The following is a 19,781-nucleotide window of genomic DNA, read 5'->3' as shown; positions in this document are numbered from 1 at the left end:
CCTCAGTCTCCACACTAGATGCCTATAGCACTCACCCCTCCCCCGCCCCTGGCTGTGACAATCACAAATGTTTCCAAGCACTGACAAATGTCTCCTGGGGGACAAAACTGCCCCTGGCTGAGAACCACTGCTCTAGATATAAAGACATTAATGACAGACGTCTTTAGGGGGGGGAAAAGTAGCAGCAGTAGCTCCGTGTTGCATATTCAGAGTGTGCAGTAGTAAATCATCGTCTTTTATACCATTCATCTTTATTCTGGACAAGAAGCCAACACTTGGCTACAACACTTATGAGCGTTTAGTCTTCCTCTCTCTGTGCAGCTCATAGACAAGCAAAGAACACAACTACTATACATTACTCTCTAATTATTATTACCAAACCATTTGATTGCTATTTGGAGAAACGATAACAAATCACTCATCCTTCAAGTACTAGCATAATTTAAAGTGTTAATTACTGATTGACAATGGAACAGATTTGTAAGGTAGAAAACATCTGTAATAATCCTTCACTGTTCATGTGTGTGAAACAACAGTACTTAAAAATCTGTTAATAAAATATTGAAAGTCACTTTAAAATTAGAAATTCCCTTAGTGTATTCTGTAACTTTGAAAATGAATGTAATTAACTACAGTCTTAAAAAAAAAAAATAGCTTCTTACTTTAAAATCTTCAGTAGTTGGGTAAAGGGGGTCCACAGTCTCTACTGATAATATAGTCTATAGTTAAATAGAGTTCTTTCTCCTAAGAGAAAAAAAGTGTTTCACCCCTAAAATCATAATAATCTCAGGTTGCTGACATGCAATGGTAACTGATTTAATTACAACACTTCATCATTGAGGGAATAGGGCAACTCTAAATAAAACCAGGACATATGAAACAAAAATAAATAGCCTTGTTTGAAAAGTAATTATATTATCTTTATAATCATTATACTGCCTTTATAAAGTAATTATAAATATATAAAATATATTGCTTTTACAAAGTAATACAAAGCTACTTTTTTTAAAGTAATAAGAATTTAACTTCTTCACAGCATCTACTATTGTTTCCACATTTCATGTTATTTTCCTTTTACCCCTGTAACATTTCTATAAGCAAGGGAGAATATTACTATCTGCCTCACTGGACAAGCAGGTAAAGAGAAAGCTAGCATCATGGTACTACTTAACAGAATCACCTAGAGTAGAAAAGAAGATTCCCCAATCCTGTTGTTGACTCTGCATCTTGCTGATTTCCTAGACACAATCACCAATGATTAATTACATTCTGATTCTAGAAAATATTTTATTTACATAAAGATGGCATGACTATAGTGTCAGAGCATCAGTCTGTTAGTCCCATAAGTAACTAATGAAAATAAATTTTTCACTTAAAACAGTTATGTAAATACTAACTTAATTAAGAGTTCTGAATGTTCAATATTTAGACACATTTCATATTTACATTTTTGAGAGCATATTAAAATATGAAGATATTAATGTCAACATAATTTTAAATTATGAAATCATAACAGTGAATCAAAAGCCAGGAAATTCTATGATAATGCCTTTGCAGCCTGAGTCTACTTCAAGAATAAACTTCCAGGAAAAATTATTCAGTAAGTTTCTTAAATGTGTTTGCACATTCTAGCCTAACATGTTAAAAATCCAGACAAAATTTACTTTTAAGAAGTATGTCTTATAAAAACAATGTGACAAGCATCATTTCAACTCTCTTAGATAACAAGAGGAATACAATAGTCTCTGTCAACAAAAAGTTGGATTTCCCTAACATTCTTCATTATAAGACACAACACATTAGAACTGAAATAGAGGCAAAGTAGAGAAGAGTGTCCAATAATGGGGTAAAAATTTCAAAATGCACATATTGTTAACACTAGAGGAACAGCCACTGTACCTTACATTGACATAAGAGTCTGGAAGGCTTATAAAGCATCAAGTAAAGCTGCAAGAAAGACCTAACATTATATGTTGGGGAGAAATGCACAGGGAAGAAAAGGTAGCCTGGAATTCCTGTGATGTTCAAAGGCTTAAACACCTCTCCTTTGAGCCATGAGGAGCAGAAGACGCAGAGCACGTCAGCCTTTACTGTTCCTGGGCCCCAGAGCTAGGACTAGGGTGAGGCAATAAATTTCAGGAGCTGCTCACTCACTCTGAAAATCGTACAAGCGTTAGACTCTCAGGATGAGTGAGCCTCCCTAAATTCCCCACCCTCAGTGCATCGTGTGCCTCATCTTGTTCCAGATTCTGCAAATCCCCCATCCCTACCCAGTCCCTGCCAGAAAAGACAGACATTCTCGGTATGAGGAGAAACTCTACCTCTTCCAAAATGCAGCCTTCACACCTGCTTTCTAATACCAAATATGTTCTATTCAGGGATTAAAGTGAGTAAACAAAGACTTAAATAAGCAAGTGTAAGTGATAACTATCAATCCCTTCCTTTTGTAATAAAGAGGAGGGAATAAGAAAGCCTTGGACTCCTAAAGGCAAAAGAAGAGGTGTGAAGAGAATAGTGCACAAAGGAGACAACAAAGCTCCTGGATGGCTGTAGTTGACGTTACTACTGGGGTTTGCTTTCCCAGGGTAGGGGCATCAAGTGCAGCAACAGAGCATTTCTGACAGACAGCAGACTTATCTTTCCTTTTAATATAATTTTTTGTGGATTCAGAATGGCATTTTATAAAATCAACAATGGTTTCTAATCAATTTATTATTAGAAATCTTTTAAATAAACCAAAATTTATTGTTATAGAGCCAATTCATTTAGAATATCTGATCATTTAGATATTGGTTGAAATTTAGCTACAATTTTATCATTAAATGTTTTCTCAAATGAAATTCATTATTAAATTTATTACATATTAAGTATTACTAAATTATATTATATTTAATATTTTAATTTTAAAAATATTAAATTTAATATCTTAATTTTTAATATATACTATAATTAACTATAGTATTAAATTATATATTACACAATGTTAAATGCTATTAAAGTATTAAATGAAAAAATGGTTGCTAGAGAATGTTTTATAAACTTTGTTTCCAAAAATATTAAGACAAAGAATATGCAAAGAATATTAAGACTTTAATTTTTTAAATGTCATCTATTTATTAATATATGATTATCAGCTTCATTTGCCAGCATGATAGTAAAAAGTTTGTGTTTGTGTGTCTGTATATGAGTTTAAAAGTTATAAAATGTCTTTACTGAAAGAAATTAGAAAACACATAAACAAATGGAAAGATACCCTGTGTACATGGAAGAATTAATATTGTTAAAATGGCTATAGCACTGTGAAATGGAGTATTTCCTGTCAAATCAGTAAACAAGGATATCACAGCCATCAGGGATTCCAGCCCTCCAAATGTGAGTTTCTGAGCCCAGGAAGAACAATGCCATTGAGCTGCCACCACTGCTTACAATAAGCAAGGAACTAAGGATAGATATAATAAAATCAAAGAATGCTGACCCTAGATAGATGAGATACATATGAAAGGAATGATTTCAGTAAGCCCAGACTCTTGTGTCTTCTCATACACAGAAAAGCACTAAATTCCTTAACTTGAGATATCCGGTTTTCCTTAATTAACAGTAATCTTTTAATGGTCAAACTACCTGTTTTGTTACAAGCCCATCTTTGCATCAAATGTTCCTTTGGTATCTCTGATTTTCTTGAAGAGATCTCTAGTCTTTCCCATTCTGTTGTTTTCCTCTATTTCTTTGCATTGATCGCTGAAGAAGGCTTTCTTATCTCTTCTTGCTATTCTTTGGAACTCTGCATTCAGATGTTTATATCTTTCCTTTTCTCCTTTGCTTTTCACTTCTCTTCTTTTCACAGCTATTTGTAATGCCTCCCCAGACAGCCATTTTGCTTTTTTGCATTTCTTTCCATGGGGATGGTCTTGATCCCTGTCTCCTGTACAATGTCATGAACCTCATTCCATAGTTCAGATAAAATAGACTTGGAAATAAAGGCCATGAAAAGAGAAAAAGAAGAACACTATATAATGATCAAAGCTCAATCCAAGAAGAAGATATAACAATTATAAATATATACACACCCAACATAGGAGCACCACAATATGTAAGGCAAATGCTAACAAGTATGAAAGGGGACATTAACAGTAACACAATAATAATGGAGACTGTAATACCCTACTCACACCTATGGATAGATCAACCAAACAGAAAATTAGCAAGGAAACACAAACTGTAAATGATACAATAGACCAGTTACACCTAATCCATAGGACATTTCACCCTAAAACAATAAATTTCACCTTTTTCTCAAGTGCCCATGGAACCTTATCCAGGATAGATCACATCCTGGACTATAAATCTAGTTTTGGTAAATTCAAAAAAACTGAAATCATCTCAAGCATCTTTTCTGATCACAATGTGGTAAGATTAGATGTCAACTACAGGAAAAAAAATTTAAAAATACAAACATATGGAGGCTAAACAACATACTTCTGAATAACCAACAAATCACAGAAGAAATCTAAAAAGAAATCAAAATATGAATAGAAATGAATGAAAATGAAAATACAACAACCCAAAACCTATGGGATTCGGTAAAAGCAGTACTAAGGGGAAAGTTCATAGCAATACAAGCCTACCTCAAGAAACAGGAGAAAAGTCAAATAAATCACAAACTCTACACCTAAAGCAACTAGAAAAGTAGAAATGAAGCACCCCAGGTTAGAAGAAGGAAAGAAATCATAAAAATTAGGGCAGAAATAAATGCAAAAGAAACAAAAGAGACCATAGTAAAAATCAACAAAGCCAAAAGCTGGTTCTTTGAGAAGATAAATAACATAGACAAACCATTAGCCAGACTCATCAAGAAAAAATGGGAGAAGAATCAAATCAATAAAATTAGAAATGAAAGTGGAGAAATCACAACAGACAACACAGAAATACAAAGGATCATAAGAGACTACTATCAGCAACTATATGCCAATAAAATGGACAACTTGGAAGAAATGGACAAATTCTTAGAAAAGTGCAATCAGAAATCTTCCAACAAACAAAAGTGCAGGACCAGACGGCTTCACAGCTGAATTCCACCAAAAATTTAGAGAACAACTAACACCTATCCTACTCAAACTCTTCCAAAAATTGCAGAGGAAGGTAAACTTCCAAACTCATTCTATGAGGCCACCATCACCCTAATACTAAACCAGAAAAGGTGCCACAAAAAAAAAGAAAACAGGCCAATATCACTGATGAACATAGATGCAAAAATCCTTAACAAAATTCTAGCTAACAGAATCCAACAACATGTTAAAAAGATCATACATCATGACCAAGTGGGCTTTCTCTCAGGGATGCAAAGATTCTTCAATATTCACAAATCAATCAATGTGATACACCACATCAACAAATTGAAAGACAAAAACCATTTGATTATCTCAATAGATGCAGAGAAAGCCTTTGACAAAATTCAACATCCATTTATGATAAAAACCCTCCAAAAAGCAGGCATAGAAGGAACATACCTCAATATAATAAAAGCCATATATGACAAACCCACAGCAAACATTATCCTCACTGGTGAAAAATTGAAAGCATTTCCCCTAAAGTCAGGAACAAGACAAGGGTGCCCACTCTCACCACTACTATTCAACCTAGTTTTGGAAGTTTAACCCACAGCAATAAGAAAAGAAAAAGAAATCAAAGGAATCCAGATTGGAAAAGAAGAAGTAAAACTCTCACTGTTTGCAGATGACATGATCCTCTACATAGAAACACCAGGCTCCTCCGTCATGGGGTTTTCTAGGCAAGAGTACTGGAGTGGGTTGCCATTTCCTTCTCCAGGGAATCTTCCCGAGCCAGGGATTGAACCCAGGTCTCCTGCATTGTAGATAGATGCTTTACCATCTGAGCCACCAGGGAAGTCCTACATAGAAAACCCTAAAGACTCCACCTGAAAAGGGAATCCTCTTACACTGTTGGTAGGAATGCAAACTAGTACAGCCACTATGGAGAACAGTGTGGAAATTCCTTAAGAAACTGGAAATAAAACTGCCATACAACCCAGCAATCCCACTGCTGGGCATGCACACCAAGGAAACCAGAATTGAAGGAGACATGTGTACCCCAATGTTCACTGCAGTACTGTTTACAATAGCCAGGACTTGGAAGCAACCTAGATGTCCATCGGCAGATGAATGGATAAGAAAGCAGTGGTACGTATACACAATGGAATATTACTCAGCTATTAAAAAGAATGCATTTGAATCAGTTCTAATGAGGTGGATGAGACTGGAGCCTATTATACAGAACGAAGTCAGAAAGAAAAACACCAATACAGTATATTAATGCATATATATGGAATTTAGAAAGATGGTAACGATGACCCTATATGCGAGACGGCGAAAGAGACACAGACGTGAAGAACAGACTTTTGGACTCTGTGGGAGAAGGGGAGGATGGGATGATTTGAGAGAATAGCATTGAAACATATATATTATCATATGTGAAACAGATCACCAGTCCAGGGTGCTCAGGGCTGGTGCACTGGGATGGGGAGGGAGGTGAGAGGGAGGTTCAGGATGGGGAACACATGTACACCCACGGCTGATACATGTGAATGTATGACAAAAACCACCACAATATTGTAAAGTAATTAGCCTCCAATTAAAATAAATTTTTTAAAAATGAGGACAGAATAGTATGCTAAATCTTTCTTCATAAATGTATCAGTTCAGTTCAGTCACTCAGTTGTGTCTGACTCTTTGTGACCCCATGAATCACAGCACGCCAGGCCTCCCTGTCAAATAATTTTGTAAATGCATAAAGTTCCCATGTAATGTTGTATGCAGGATAAAATTTGAGACTGTATTATATTTTACATAAAATGATCTTATAGAAAAAAAAATACCATCTGTTTCATAATCTGGGAGTCTTTATTTTTCCTTCATCTACAATTTTATTCTTAATTATGTTTAAATATACATACATATTCCATTTTGTATTAGCAGGTGTTTAATACATTTTTAGATATAGTTCTTCAAATAATGATACATTATCAGTGAAAGACTACTAGTTATCCTCCACTGTTCGTTCTCATCTTCCATTGTTATAGAGGAGATATATGACCACTCAGCTAAAGATTTCAGTGTTCCGACTTCTTTTCAGAAAGATATGGCCCTGACAGTAAGTTCTGACCACTTGAATGGAAGCAAATATGACTGTGTACCTGCTTTCCTAGTCTCTCTCCTTTGCATGAAGTCTGGGAAATAAGGGCAACTAGAAGGATCACCTTAGACCCAGGAAGGAAGCCATATACTGAGGATGGCAGAGCCACTCTGTTGACCCTACACTGCTCACCTCCAGACTGTTATATGAGAGGAAAACATATGGTTAACTTATCTCTTTGCTACATTAGTTCCATCTGTATCTCCAACTAATACAATATTATATCCTTATTTAATAAAACAAATGAATGATATTTGTTGAGTTCTGATTACAGGTCAATGAATATTTTATATGGATTATGTCAACTATTGGAGAAGGAAGTGGCAACCCACTCCACTATCTCAACAATTCCATGAGGTTAAACATCTTGGATAGATCACAAAGCTATATTAACTGAAAGAACCACAAGGTATAACAGTCTTAAAATGATATTTAAAAGAATATGTTATAACATTATATAAAAACATAATTAACTGTATTTCTTTCAGCTGAATGACCATGAAGACAAGAAAAGCTTTCTGTACCATTCTTAGCAATTCTTTCAATGGATATACATACAAAGCCACTTCCATGCACACCACAATAATGGAAGTTTTAAAAATTATACATGTAAGTTTTGGTCTTAGAACTTCCTTCTACATTTTTCTTTTTTATTTGGATATTTGGATATTTGGTGGCAAAGCTTTGACTTCTCCTTTATATTTTTTATAAAAAGAGCAGTGGAATAAGAAGACATATTAACCTTGTACCTAACTGGGGATCTGCTCACTTTCTCAAAATACATGTGGCAATATAAAAACATAAAATATTAACATATATTCTAAAGCATAACAAGACTCTCTTCACTGTTGGAATTACATTCCATTTAGTAGCTGTATAACCTAGAAAAAAACTTTAACCTTGCAAACAATTTCTTTCTTCATATCAAAGATGATGATATTCATTTCACAAGGTTGTCCTAAAGATTAATAAAATAATGGGTGAAAAGAGCTCAGGACAGTACTTGAACTAATTTAGAAAGAAAAAAAATGTAGCCTTTTAGTTGTATTTAAAAGGTTCTAATATTATATTAAGAAAAAGTGTAATACATTTATCTCTCTTATTTTTTTCCTCAATTATTTAATCTACTTTTGTGGATAATCATATGCAATTGAAGGACATACGTATTCTTCCAATATATTATTAGAAATGGAAAAATCCAATAAAAGATATCTTAGAAGTTGAAAGCATCAGGGAGAGCAGTTTTATGTAGGCCTATTCACTGTGATCTTTAACTGAAGTTAGGTAGTATCAGGGCTTCCCAGGAGGCACTAGTGGTAAAGAATCCTGCCAATGCACGAGACTCAAGAAACATGGGTTCAATCCCTGGGTTGGAAAGACCCCCTGGACATGGGCATGGCAACCCACTCCATTACTCTGGCCTGGAGAATCCAATGGACAGAGAAGCCTGGCAGGGTACAGCCCATGGGCTCACAAAGAGTTAAACATGACTGAAGCTACTTAGCATGCACGTACATGCAGGCAGGCACCTGGCAAAATCTCTAACTTTTAAAAGTTAAAGTTCTGCATTTATTCAATACTATTTATCAATCTTCTCTGAGCTAATATTTCATGATGCCATAAAGTAATCTTTATAAAATTGCAAAAATATCCTGTTTAGATATGTTCACTCACTGAGGTTGAGTCTGCAGGTAAAAAGCAAGATGTGTCCTGTGAAGTCAGTAAAAACTAAATTTGATAATTTTGGAAGATCCATCATTTTAAAATATTGAATTTCAACCCATAAACCTGCTAAATTCTTCTATTTATTCAACTTTTGTCCTCAGCATGCACCTAACACCCCCAGTCTCAGCACAAATTTCATTCTCAACTCTGGTGTCCTTCAGCTAGTCTGTGCTTTGAGTTCCTGTGGCCAAAAAAAAAATGCACCTCTTTTGTCCCCATCACGTACCTTCTCTCTGGATGAAAGGGAAGAGGCATATAGACTCATTCATTTACCTTCTTGTCCCCTAATACTTAAATTTCAATAGTAAAGTTTGCTCTTTCCCTCCCTGTTACATACATATGATTCTTTTATCTGTATTTTCCCTGTGACTATAATAAGGTACATGTCTTATAAAAGCAACATTGTAAGAATTTTCTTCCATCCTGTCAATTCTCTTTCGTTATCCTAATTCAGACAAGGCCATTTCCTCATTCATCAGTATTCACACTCTTCTTAGTAACCCACACCTCATAAAGCATAATGGAAATGAGACGACACTTATTGTTTCCCTTATGGATTCATTGAAAACTGCAGATTTGGTAAGAGAGGGTCCACATATTAACACCAGAAGTAAAAAAGAGGTCAGTCAAGAAGCTGGTTTTTGAGGCTGGAGAAACACTGCAGGAGTGAAGGAGAGCTCCCAAGAGCAGCTTATTTTTAATTTCATTTTGTCATGAAATCTTTAACCAGAATCTGTCAATTCTCATTTATTTTTTCTTATTCCACTAACACCATGACTTTCATAGAGGCTTACTTATTACCCTCCACACTTTCATATTTCAATTTATTCTCCCACAGAAAATCACTGCAGTTCCCAAACATCAGCTTACAATAGCTTTCAGGCATCTTTGCACCTTCAAAAATGGAGATTTTTGATTACTAGGTTGTCAGTTCTCTGAGGAGAGGAACTGTCTCCCCATAAACCCTTGGTAGCCTGCACAGTGCCTGGGATATAGCATGTGTTCGTTAAGTATTCATTAGAATTAAGTGTGATAATTGTTATTAACAAAGAACACATCATTTCAAAGCATATTCCTATGTCATCTCACAGATATTTAAGTTTACTCAAGATATTCAGTTTGAAAACTACAATTGTTTTACAAAGAAATTCTGGAATAATATATTGAAGTATATGCTTAGCATGTTTTCCTTGTGAATTCCTAGTAACTCACAAGGTAACCAACCATTCGTTCTAGTTTCCACCAGAAAGGAATATTCACATATTAAAAAAAAACACTCATATATCCATACATGAAACCACTTTTACACCATTTCACCTCATTGATCCCATCACTTTTTTGGAAACAAAAGACCTCACTGCATCACTAGGAACACAGATGAGATATTTTCAAATTGTTAGATTACTTACATTAAAATGGAAGCAGTGAGACTCCAAAGAAATGACATTTACTTTTTAATAAATCTTACAGAAGCTCTATATGCATATGCTCTTACCCAAGGAACATGATCTATTTAAGATGCCACACAAGTATTTATATGTTGCTATCATTTTTAAAAATCATTTTAGAGTGACATTCATAGCCATTTCATAATCATAAGAAAAACTATCTTTTATAAAAGTGTCTCTTTCTCTTGTACAAAAGTCTGTATTACCCATCTCAGTGATTCACTCATGTCTTCAGGCATAGCTGTAGTAAACACCGGAAACCACTTTTGAAAATAAAATCTACCCTCAAAGAATGAAGATATGTTCCCACTGAGGATATTCAAAAGAATCCATCACAAGCCTTAAAGTAACCACTACATGTGAGATTCCAATATGCTCTGAAGGATGGAGGAAACAGGATATCCTGATTTGAATTGTAGGAATGAATATATATCACGTGAACTCATGTAAGTGAGGGTTGTATATAAACACCTCACTAACTATTAAGGATGGTAATAAATAGCAATACCAAGAGTTTCTCTCAATTTCACTATCATATTCCCATGAAAAATTACGTACTATTTAAAACATAGAAATAAGATTTCTTAGAAAAATTGCACTCAAATTAAAGAAATGATGTGTAAGTTTGGAGGAACTTTACTCACATCGACAAGCTGATTGACTCCACTTGCTGTTTTTGCCAGGGTGACAAGGTCTTCTTGCATCTTATCCACCCATGACTTGATACTGCAGAAATCAGAGGAAAGAATGTTCTATCAAATCTCTGGCAAAGTAAGGTCATAGACTGACATTTGATATGTACACATTATCCACAGATAGTTCTTAAATTATCTTTAAATATTTCTCCTCCCTCATAGCTCCTACTATGCCTACACCTCCCCAGCCCACTTTTAAGTTACAAGACCAATGAACCTTTAAGGGCCAACCTCTTAGGATGCTAAAATATCAACAATTCAAACAGAGAGAAATTACAAATATATGCTTAATTTTTATGAAAATTCCATTAAAATAAGTTAATAAATAGAATATTCTAAACTAAACTTAATCTTTTGGCTTACAAGTCTTCTTAAAGTGAAGTAACAGTCAGTCATGCCTGACTCTTGCAACCTCATGGACTATATAGCCTGCCAGGCTCCTCTGGCCATGAAATTCTCCAGGAAAGAATACTGGAGTGGTTAGCTGTTCCCTTCTCCAGGGGATCTTCCCAAGCCAGGGATCAAACCCAGGTATCCCACATTGCAGGTGGATTCTTTACCATCTGAGTCACCAGGGAAGTTCAAGAATACTGGTGTGGATAGCCTATTCCTTCTCCATGAGATCTTCCTGCTAGGAATTGAACTGGGATCTCCTGAATTACATGTGGATCCTTTACCAGCTGAGCTACCAAGGAAGCCCAAGTCTTCTTAATATAATACTAAAGGTGTGATAAATGAGTATTTGAAAAATTCAAGAAAATAATAAATATTTTAAAATTTCTTATAATTCCAATGCCCAAGGATAGCCACTCTTAACATTTTGAGGCACTCCCCTCCTAGTCTTTTAAAAGCATTTTGTATAGTTGAGCACATATTATGTAAAATTCATGTCTTTGACATCAGTCACTTGATACTCTTCCATGCCAAGTATTTTATAAATACTGCATTTTAATGGCCACCTAATATTCCATTATCTCTAAATCACTTAATACACTTGACCATACTCCTTTTTAGAAAAAATAAATAAATATATAGCTAGAATGCCATCAGCTTTAACCACTAAAAGTTTCACTGCAACAAATATCTTAGTACATAAAGCTTAAAAGCTTAGTCCTTAGCTAGACTCAGATTTGGAATTACTGGATCAAGGCTTAAGTTCTAAAGAGATGGTTTTGAGCATTAAAATTATGGCTGAAGGATCCAGTTCAAATCCTTTCCATGTACAGTTGAGCCTTGAACAATGTTGGGGGTTAAAAGTACCAAGCCCCCAAGCAGTTGAAAATCCACAAATGACTTACAGTCATCCCTCCATATCCATTGGCTGACATCACAGATTCAGCGAATGACAGATCATGTAGTACTGTGCATTTACTGAAAATCAATCTACTATAAGTAGACCCACAAAGTTTAAACCCATGTTGTTTGAGGGACAATTGTACATACTTTAGATTAATGTAACAGAGATCTTAAAATAGGAGGTATGGATGTCTAGAGATCTTAGAAAAATTCTAAACTGATGGTCGTATTTTTCCCGCTACTAGAGATTACCAAATGCCACACAATTTTTCCCACTCTAATAAATTAATTTGCAATCCCTTCATATATTTTACTTATTCATCCTCATGTTGCAAAAAGTGTGTATTCTTTTCTGTCCATTCAAATAGAAATAAAACACTAATAAAAACAATAGGAAATAATGATTTATCAGTATTTTAATTTTTCTCTCTCTATATATATGGCATGTGTAGCTATATGTCGCTTATCTCTTCTATTCTTTGGATTTCATTGGCACTAAATGTATTCCCTCAATTTTTTTTTTTTGACTGACAGTGTTTTCTTTCCTTTTCCTTTTGACAGTGTGATCTAGTTTCATTATACTGAAATAGCAAATAATTCATACATTTAAAATGTAACTCTTAGATATGTTCATCTTAGAGTGAACATAAACTTTCAAACGAATTTATTTATGAAATAGAAACAGACTCACAGACATAGAGAATAGACTTGTGGTTGCGAAGGAGAAAGTGGGGTGGGAGAGGGAAGTATTGGACGTTTGGGATCGGCAGATGTAAACTAGTATATACAGAACAGATAAGCAACAAGGGTCTACTGTAAAGCACAAGGAACTATATTCAACATCCAGTGATAAAATGAAAGAATATAAAAAAGAATATATATATATGTATGTATGTGTGTGTGTATATGTGTGTGTGTGTGTATATATGCTTCCCTGGTGGCTTAGCTGGTAAAGAATCTGCCTGCAATGTGGGAGACCAGGGTTCAATCCCTGGTTTAGGAAGATCCCCTGGAGGTGGGAATAGCTACCCACTCTAATATTCTTGTATTCTGGCCTGGAGGATTCCATGGACTGTGTAGTCCATGGGGTCGTAAAGAGTTGGACACGACTGGGCAACTTTCAGTTTTCATATATTTTTATACACACACACACACACGTATAACTGAGTCACTTTGCTATACACCAGAAATTACCACAACACTGTAAATCAACTTTATTTCAATTAAAAAAAATTTTTTAAGGTAACTCTTCTTTCAGTAAACTAATTCAAGGACTGAAGCTGGTCTGCCCACAATAGCACTGACTCTGTCCAGTCAGCATTCACACCGAACTGAGCCTGCCCCCTCCTGACTACTAGCCTTCTCAATGGAAGGACAAGGGGCATGGGCTTTGAAAATGTCTAAGAGTAGATATCATCTCTGCTGATTCCACCAGGAAACTCTAAATGTACGGATTCTTTAAAATGCTAGAGAATTAGCTCATCAGTGGATTGACTCTGTAGAAGAACAATAATCCTGGTCCCTCTCCCTATTCTCCAGAAGTTTGTGAGTGGCTCCCAAACATTTCAGAAAAATTTACCCTGAGGAAAATCACATTATTCATGATTAGTATCTAAAAGGCACTTATGCACATTTTCGCTTAGGAAATAGAGCGATGAAGAGTAACACTGAACCACTGTCTTACTCTGACTGACCAACAATCTGAATCTAAAATGGCAGGTGGCTACACCGCCTCTACCAAGGGAACTGGTTCTCATTATTTCAAAGCCCAGCCCTGTTCACCGGTTTCACTGGCCTAGTTTCCACTCCTCCTAGAATGGAGTAGAAAAGTCCTGTTTTGAAAATAAACTTTGTATTTCACAAGTAGGAATCACAAGAATTTAACTTAGCATGTATGTCTTCTCCTTAGACAAAAAATTCGACAGAACTACAATGTCATCAACTTTTTTCTGCTAATTTTGAATGGAACAGTATTAAAACTTAAATGTAGAAGTCTAACTTCTACATGGGAAAGGGATTTAAATTAGGTATATACAGGAGAACATATAAAAGAATAATGAGCTGAGTAACTAAAGAGGAACAAAGAAAATTGAAAATCAATCATGAAAAAGGATGGAATACCTTAGAGGAAAACACAGAGGCTTGATTTACATGTGAAACAAAATAGGTGGTAAATGAAACACAAAAAACAAGGGGTACTTTTCACACAAATGAAAATAAGAAAGAATATTTATTGAATTATGCTATATGAGTATGATTTTAAACATGATTATCAAGAAACAAGACATAAATAAATGGAAAAAGAGTGTAAAATTAAGAAAAATTTATAGTTCCATTAAAATAAATGATGTACACCACATTATTAGAATAATATTATACTTTGTACTACTTACAAGCTGGTGTATATATTTGAAAAATATTATAACTGCTAATAATTCTTACTACTCTATTAAGTTAAGTATAAATGTAATACACTTTTATATCAAGAACAAACAATTACAGTAGGGGATGGGTAGGAGAAAAAGACATAGATATCATCCTCTAAATTCAGAGAAACTATTTCATTTCTCCAAGCAATTACTGAACAAGTCCTAAAACCCAGAGAAAATGAATCACCTCTTCTCAAATATAATTCCCAACCTTGACAAATAGTGTTCCCAGCAAAAAAAGAAAAAAAAAAAAAAATAGTAAGAAGTGTTATACAAGTCTTCGGCTGGGAAACTGAGAGACAAAGACTATATATGTAAAAAACTTAACTCTAGAATTCTGATTTATGCTAAACTGATCCAAAACGCGCTTTCTATCCTGACACCCGAGTCTGCTGTCACTGCCAGTGTTCACTGGGGTGAACCTGTTTTGGCTGAAAAGTAATTCAGGGCCTGTCCAGTCTTCTCTGTCCCACTGACAAGCTGTCAACAACATTTTATAGGAACAAAGATTATTTTTTATAGACAAAAGGTGTTACCTGGCTTTTCTAAAATGTATAGGCACTTTGCTTTTCAAACCTGGAATTAGAAAATAATAATGGCTAGGATATAAGCAAAGACTTCATTGATCACAAGGGAAAATATTCACATGGGCAAATTCTCCATCAGTCTTTCTAGGGTAAACTGTCAAGCACATATGTATAATCACCAGGTCTCCCGCATTTCAGGCGGACTCTTTACCAGCTAAGCCAAAAGGGAAGCCCAAGAATACTAGAGTGGGTAGATTACCCCTTCTCCAGTGGATCTTCCCGACCCAGAAATCAAACTGGGGTCTCCTGCATTGCAGGCAGATTCTTTACCAACTGAGCTATCAGGGAAGCCTTGTATAATCACTAAGCACTATTAAATGTCTCTACAGAAGACACAGCCTTTTAAGATGATAAGAAACTAACGTAGCACTCCATGAGGAAGAATGTGTTGTTTCTTCTCTATCCACCCATATAACGCAACATTGTTGGAAAAGATACTAAAACCTGGAGGGGTAGAAATGAAAGATACATGTCTTACTATCTGGTTGAGCTTTAAACTGAGTCTGATATGAAAGAGGCAGAAGAGAAAAAGAAGAAGGTGATGTAGGGGAGGAAAAAGTATTTTTTTCTTCTACCTTTCTAAATTCTTGGCTGAGAACCTTGTAACAAAAGACAGATTAATAAGTGAAATGCACACAAATTTATCTAATTTAAATTTTATATGACACGAGAGCCTTGATAAGGAAATGAAGATCCCCTCAAAAAATAGTTAAGCCTAATCAAAAAATGGTTAAGCATAATATCTTTATGCTAGATTTGATGAAAAGCAGAAAGATATGATAGAGATTTCCCTGGCAGTCTAATAGTTAGGATTCTGCACTTTCACTGCCTAGAGCCCGGGTTCATTGATATGCCATGCGGGAAACTAAGATTCTACATAGCAGTGTGGCCAAAAAATTAATTTTAAAAAAAGATATGCTGGGACAAAGAATATCAGCTAAGTATAGTAAACTGGGGAAAACAACACATTTCTATTTCTGCCCCATGTCTTAAGAGATAAGGATGCCCTTTTCTTCCAAGTACAGGGAAGACAATGTTCACCAGAGAGTAAGGTCAGGAGGTCCTTCCCAAACACACCACTTCCCAAACACCTTCAGCTTAAAATACTCAATAGGCCATGTAACCACATTTTGGGGTAGCATATACTCAATCCCATCAGTACAATATGAGAGTCCCTTAAAGTTTACCAGACAGTTGTGTGGGAGGGGTGGACAGAGGAGGCTTTCTGCACTAGCTACTTAAATTAAGATATGAAATACAAGTGGAATTTGACAAAATCGAGAAGGGAAGGCAGTAACAACAAAGGCAGAGGGAATGTAAACCATGGCCTAGTCAGCAACCACAAGTAGCCTGTATAGCCAGAGTCCAAGGTTGGCTCAACAAATTATAGAAAGGAGGCAGGAATGGTCAGGAAGAAATTCAAGCAAATAGCTGCCAGACCCAGGGTCTTAAATTACATTCTAAAGCATTTAAACTGTATCCTCAAAATAAAGGAGAGATGATGGAAAATGTGAAGTTAGCAAGTAACAAGATCAATTAAGTATATAATGACATTATTAAATAATTCCTGTGACAGCCGAGTGGATGGTAGCTTAAAGAGAAAACAAAAAGTGAGGAGGGAAGTCAAGACAAGACATAAGAAATGAGTAGTATTCAAAACAGCTCAGTATTAGTGAGAGTAGAGAGGGGAACAAAACGAAGACCAAGTAGGGACTTTCCTGGTCCAGTAGTTAGGGACACTGCACTTCCACTGCAGGGGGCACAGGCTCCATCCCTGGTCAGGGAACGAAGATCCTACATGCTAAGCCACGCCATGCCATAGGAGTGTCCAAAAATAGAGAGAGAGAGAAAGTTGAAGAAACCAGCTCAACAAAATTCTGAAGGATGGCCAACAGGATTTCAAGTCTTACTTGATTTAAATAGTGAATGCAGATGACTCATGGAATTTCTCAGCTACACGATGATAGTATAAGAGGAAGAACAAGTTAAAGGAATATTGATGAGTTTATTGCTATTGGTTGAAGTAGAGATATTTTTGAGATTGATGTATAGAAACTCAGTAGGATCTGAATATACATAGATTTTAAGCTCTCAGAAGTTTCCATAGAATTGAAAGATCTGGTAGTTACAAAGGACAAAGGTAAACTAATATGATTCCCATAGGAGAGGTTTAGAGGGGGGAAGAAAACACACGGGACCTAGAACTCTGTAAACAACACTAAAAGAGGAGACGCAGCAATCTAAGTAGTGGCAAGAGAGAAGGGAATCCAAGAACAATGGTATCAAAAAAGTTAGGGAAGGGGAGACTTTCCAAAGAGAGTTACCAAATAAGAAGAGAGAAATTTATCAATCTTATATGTGAGGAGAGTGAGAAAACAGTGTGGAACCTAGGAATAAATGGAGAACAAGCAGTTCAGTGCTTCTTTTCGTTTGTTTTCAGCCATGCCACACTGCATGTGAGATCTCAGTTCACTGACCAAGGATCAAACCAATGTCCCCCGCACGGGGACACAGAGTCTTAAACACTAGATTGCCACAAGAGACAAAGACATGGTTTCATGCAAAAGTAGACGGCAAGGAGAAAAGGAGACATTAGAGAGAGATTTCAGGAGAGAACATGTAACTTACTGACAGGGCAAGGTTTCAAAAGACTCCAAATTCATTCAGCTTTTTCTTGCTCACCCCCTATATTCCAAATATGATGAGATGGCGGATGAGTAAAGAGATAAGCAGAACATAGGAGAAACTTAGGGTTACTTCTTCCATGGAGACTGAAGGAAAAATGTAAAAGGTTTTAAGTAAATGGAAATAACTGTAATAACTAGAAAAAACAAACAGAACTGGAAACAAGTTCTATTTTTTTCTTTTTAATAACAGAAACAGAGACACAGTCCTCTGTTCAGAGAAAGGCAGGAGGTTTTAAGGTAGGGCAGTTTAAGAGCTGAAGGTTTAAAAAGAACAATAGCTGGAGAGTAAGGACCAGTCCTATACTGGAGGTCATCAGTTTTTAACAGTACTAATCAGCTTAACTGTGAATTTTTCTACCAGTACTAAGCTAAAGAGGGCAAGATGGGAAAAAAAGGCATTCAGATGACTATGCAGCAGATACCAGCAGATGGGGAAATAAAGGACTAGGAAAAATAAATTGAAGGACCTGAAAATTTTAAGATCTCTATTATTTCTAAATAACAAAGACCACCAAAAATAGTCATTAAAATGTTATAGTATTATATTCATATATAATGCTTATTTTCTTAAATACTTTTCTTATGGAACCAAAAATACTAATACCACATTACCAAATTTCAAATTTCTCATCATTTGGGACATTTTTAGACTAATAATCTCACAAAATAATATGTTAGAAGACTAAATGAAGAAAGTGGCCTGAACACATATCTCACTTTAAGTCACCTGAAACAACATATAATTTCTAAAAGAAAAAATTCTTAAAAGTACTGAAATAAAACAGATTGCTCTCAGAAAGCTTAACAATTTGCTTGAACATCTTTCTCTTAGAAATAAATATATATTAGAATACCTGAGCAGTTCAAAAAAAGTTGAATCAATGTAGATCTGGTTATATAGATACAACAGAACTTGACTAATAGGTATAGTGTTTCCGTGAGAAAATGCATGGGATTTTTCAAATTGTGATGTCAATAACACACTTACGCTGCTTATTAGAAATGTAACCATGGCTTCAAGTGTTAAGTGGTAACAGAGGCTTCAAGGTAACAAGGATAGGACTAGAGCATGATCTAAGCAGGAGAGTGAGAATGCATGATATTTATAGAGGAAAATGGTGAGAAGTTCCAGAGACTGGGTATGTAGTCAACCACAGAATGTAACACAACTACTTTCTATCACTCTGCTACCCCTGTCTCCCAATTTTCCAATGTTTTTTGAAATCCTGTGTTTTTCAAGTTTCTACAACCATAAAAAGTCAAAATCTCATGACTTCAATTACCACCTTTACATACGTAATCTGAGCTCCAGTTCTGTCTTAACTATTTGCCAGATTACACCCTTTTGATTTTCCACCATTTTTTTCCAAAAATCTATAAAACTGAACTCAAAATCCTTCCTCCCAATAGCACTAATCTTCCCATGCTCCTTCTACTTGTTGACCAACCATATTCTCAGTCATCCACGTCCCTGCCATCAATTTCATCATCATATCCCTTCTTCAATCAATCCTTTGCATCTCAGTGTTTTTCCAACACACACTTGATAGCTAAATGCACTGAGATCTTATTTTCTGCCAAAATTCTTGCCTAAGTATTTAACATTCTCTCTCCATCATCAGAAAAACACTGCTCACGTTTCATTGATGAGAAAACAAAGTTCAGAGAAATTTGAAATTTAACTATTCAGCCTTCTAGCTTCTGC

The 19,781-nt window shown here is 35.5% G+C and overlaps 1 protein-coding gene across 13 annotated transcripts in view; it reads right to left on the bottom strand.

The window, feature by feature from the left end:
* The window catches only part of CACNA2D1 (calcium voltage-gated channel auxiliary subunit alpha2delta 1), a 521,990-nt gene that overhangs the window by 397,205 nt on the left and 105,004 nt on the right, over positions 1-19,781 (bottom strand). For all 13 annotated transcript variants that reach the window (XM_061413776.1, XM_061413777.1, XM_061413781.1 and 10 more), the window contains exon 2: positions 11,027-11,108. In XM_061413776.1, the coding sequence (XP_061269760.1) occupies positions 11,027-11,108 (82 nt within the window). The remainder of the gene's footprint in view (positions 1-11,026; positions 11,109-19,781) is intronic.

The sequence above is a fragment of the Bos javanicus genome, chromosome 4, assembly GCF_032452875.1.
Source record: "Bos javanicus breed banteng chromosome 4, ARS-OSU_banteng_1.0, whole genome shotgun sequence".
Lineage (NCBI taxonomy): Eukaryota > Metazoa > Chordata > Mammalia > Artiodactyla > Bovidae > Bos > Bos javanicus.
Note: the sequence above shows the minus strand (reverse complement) of the source record. Positions and strands in the feature narration are given on the sequence as shown.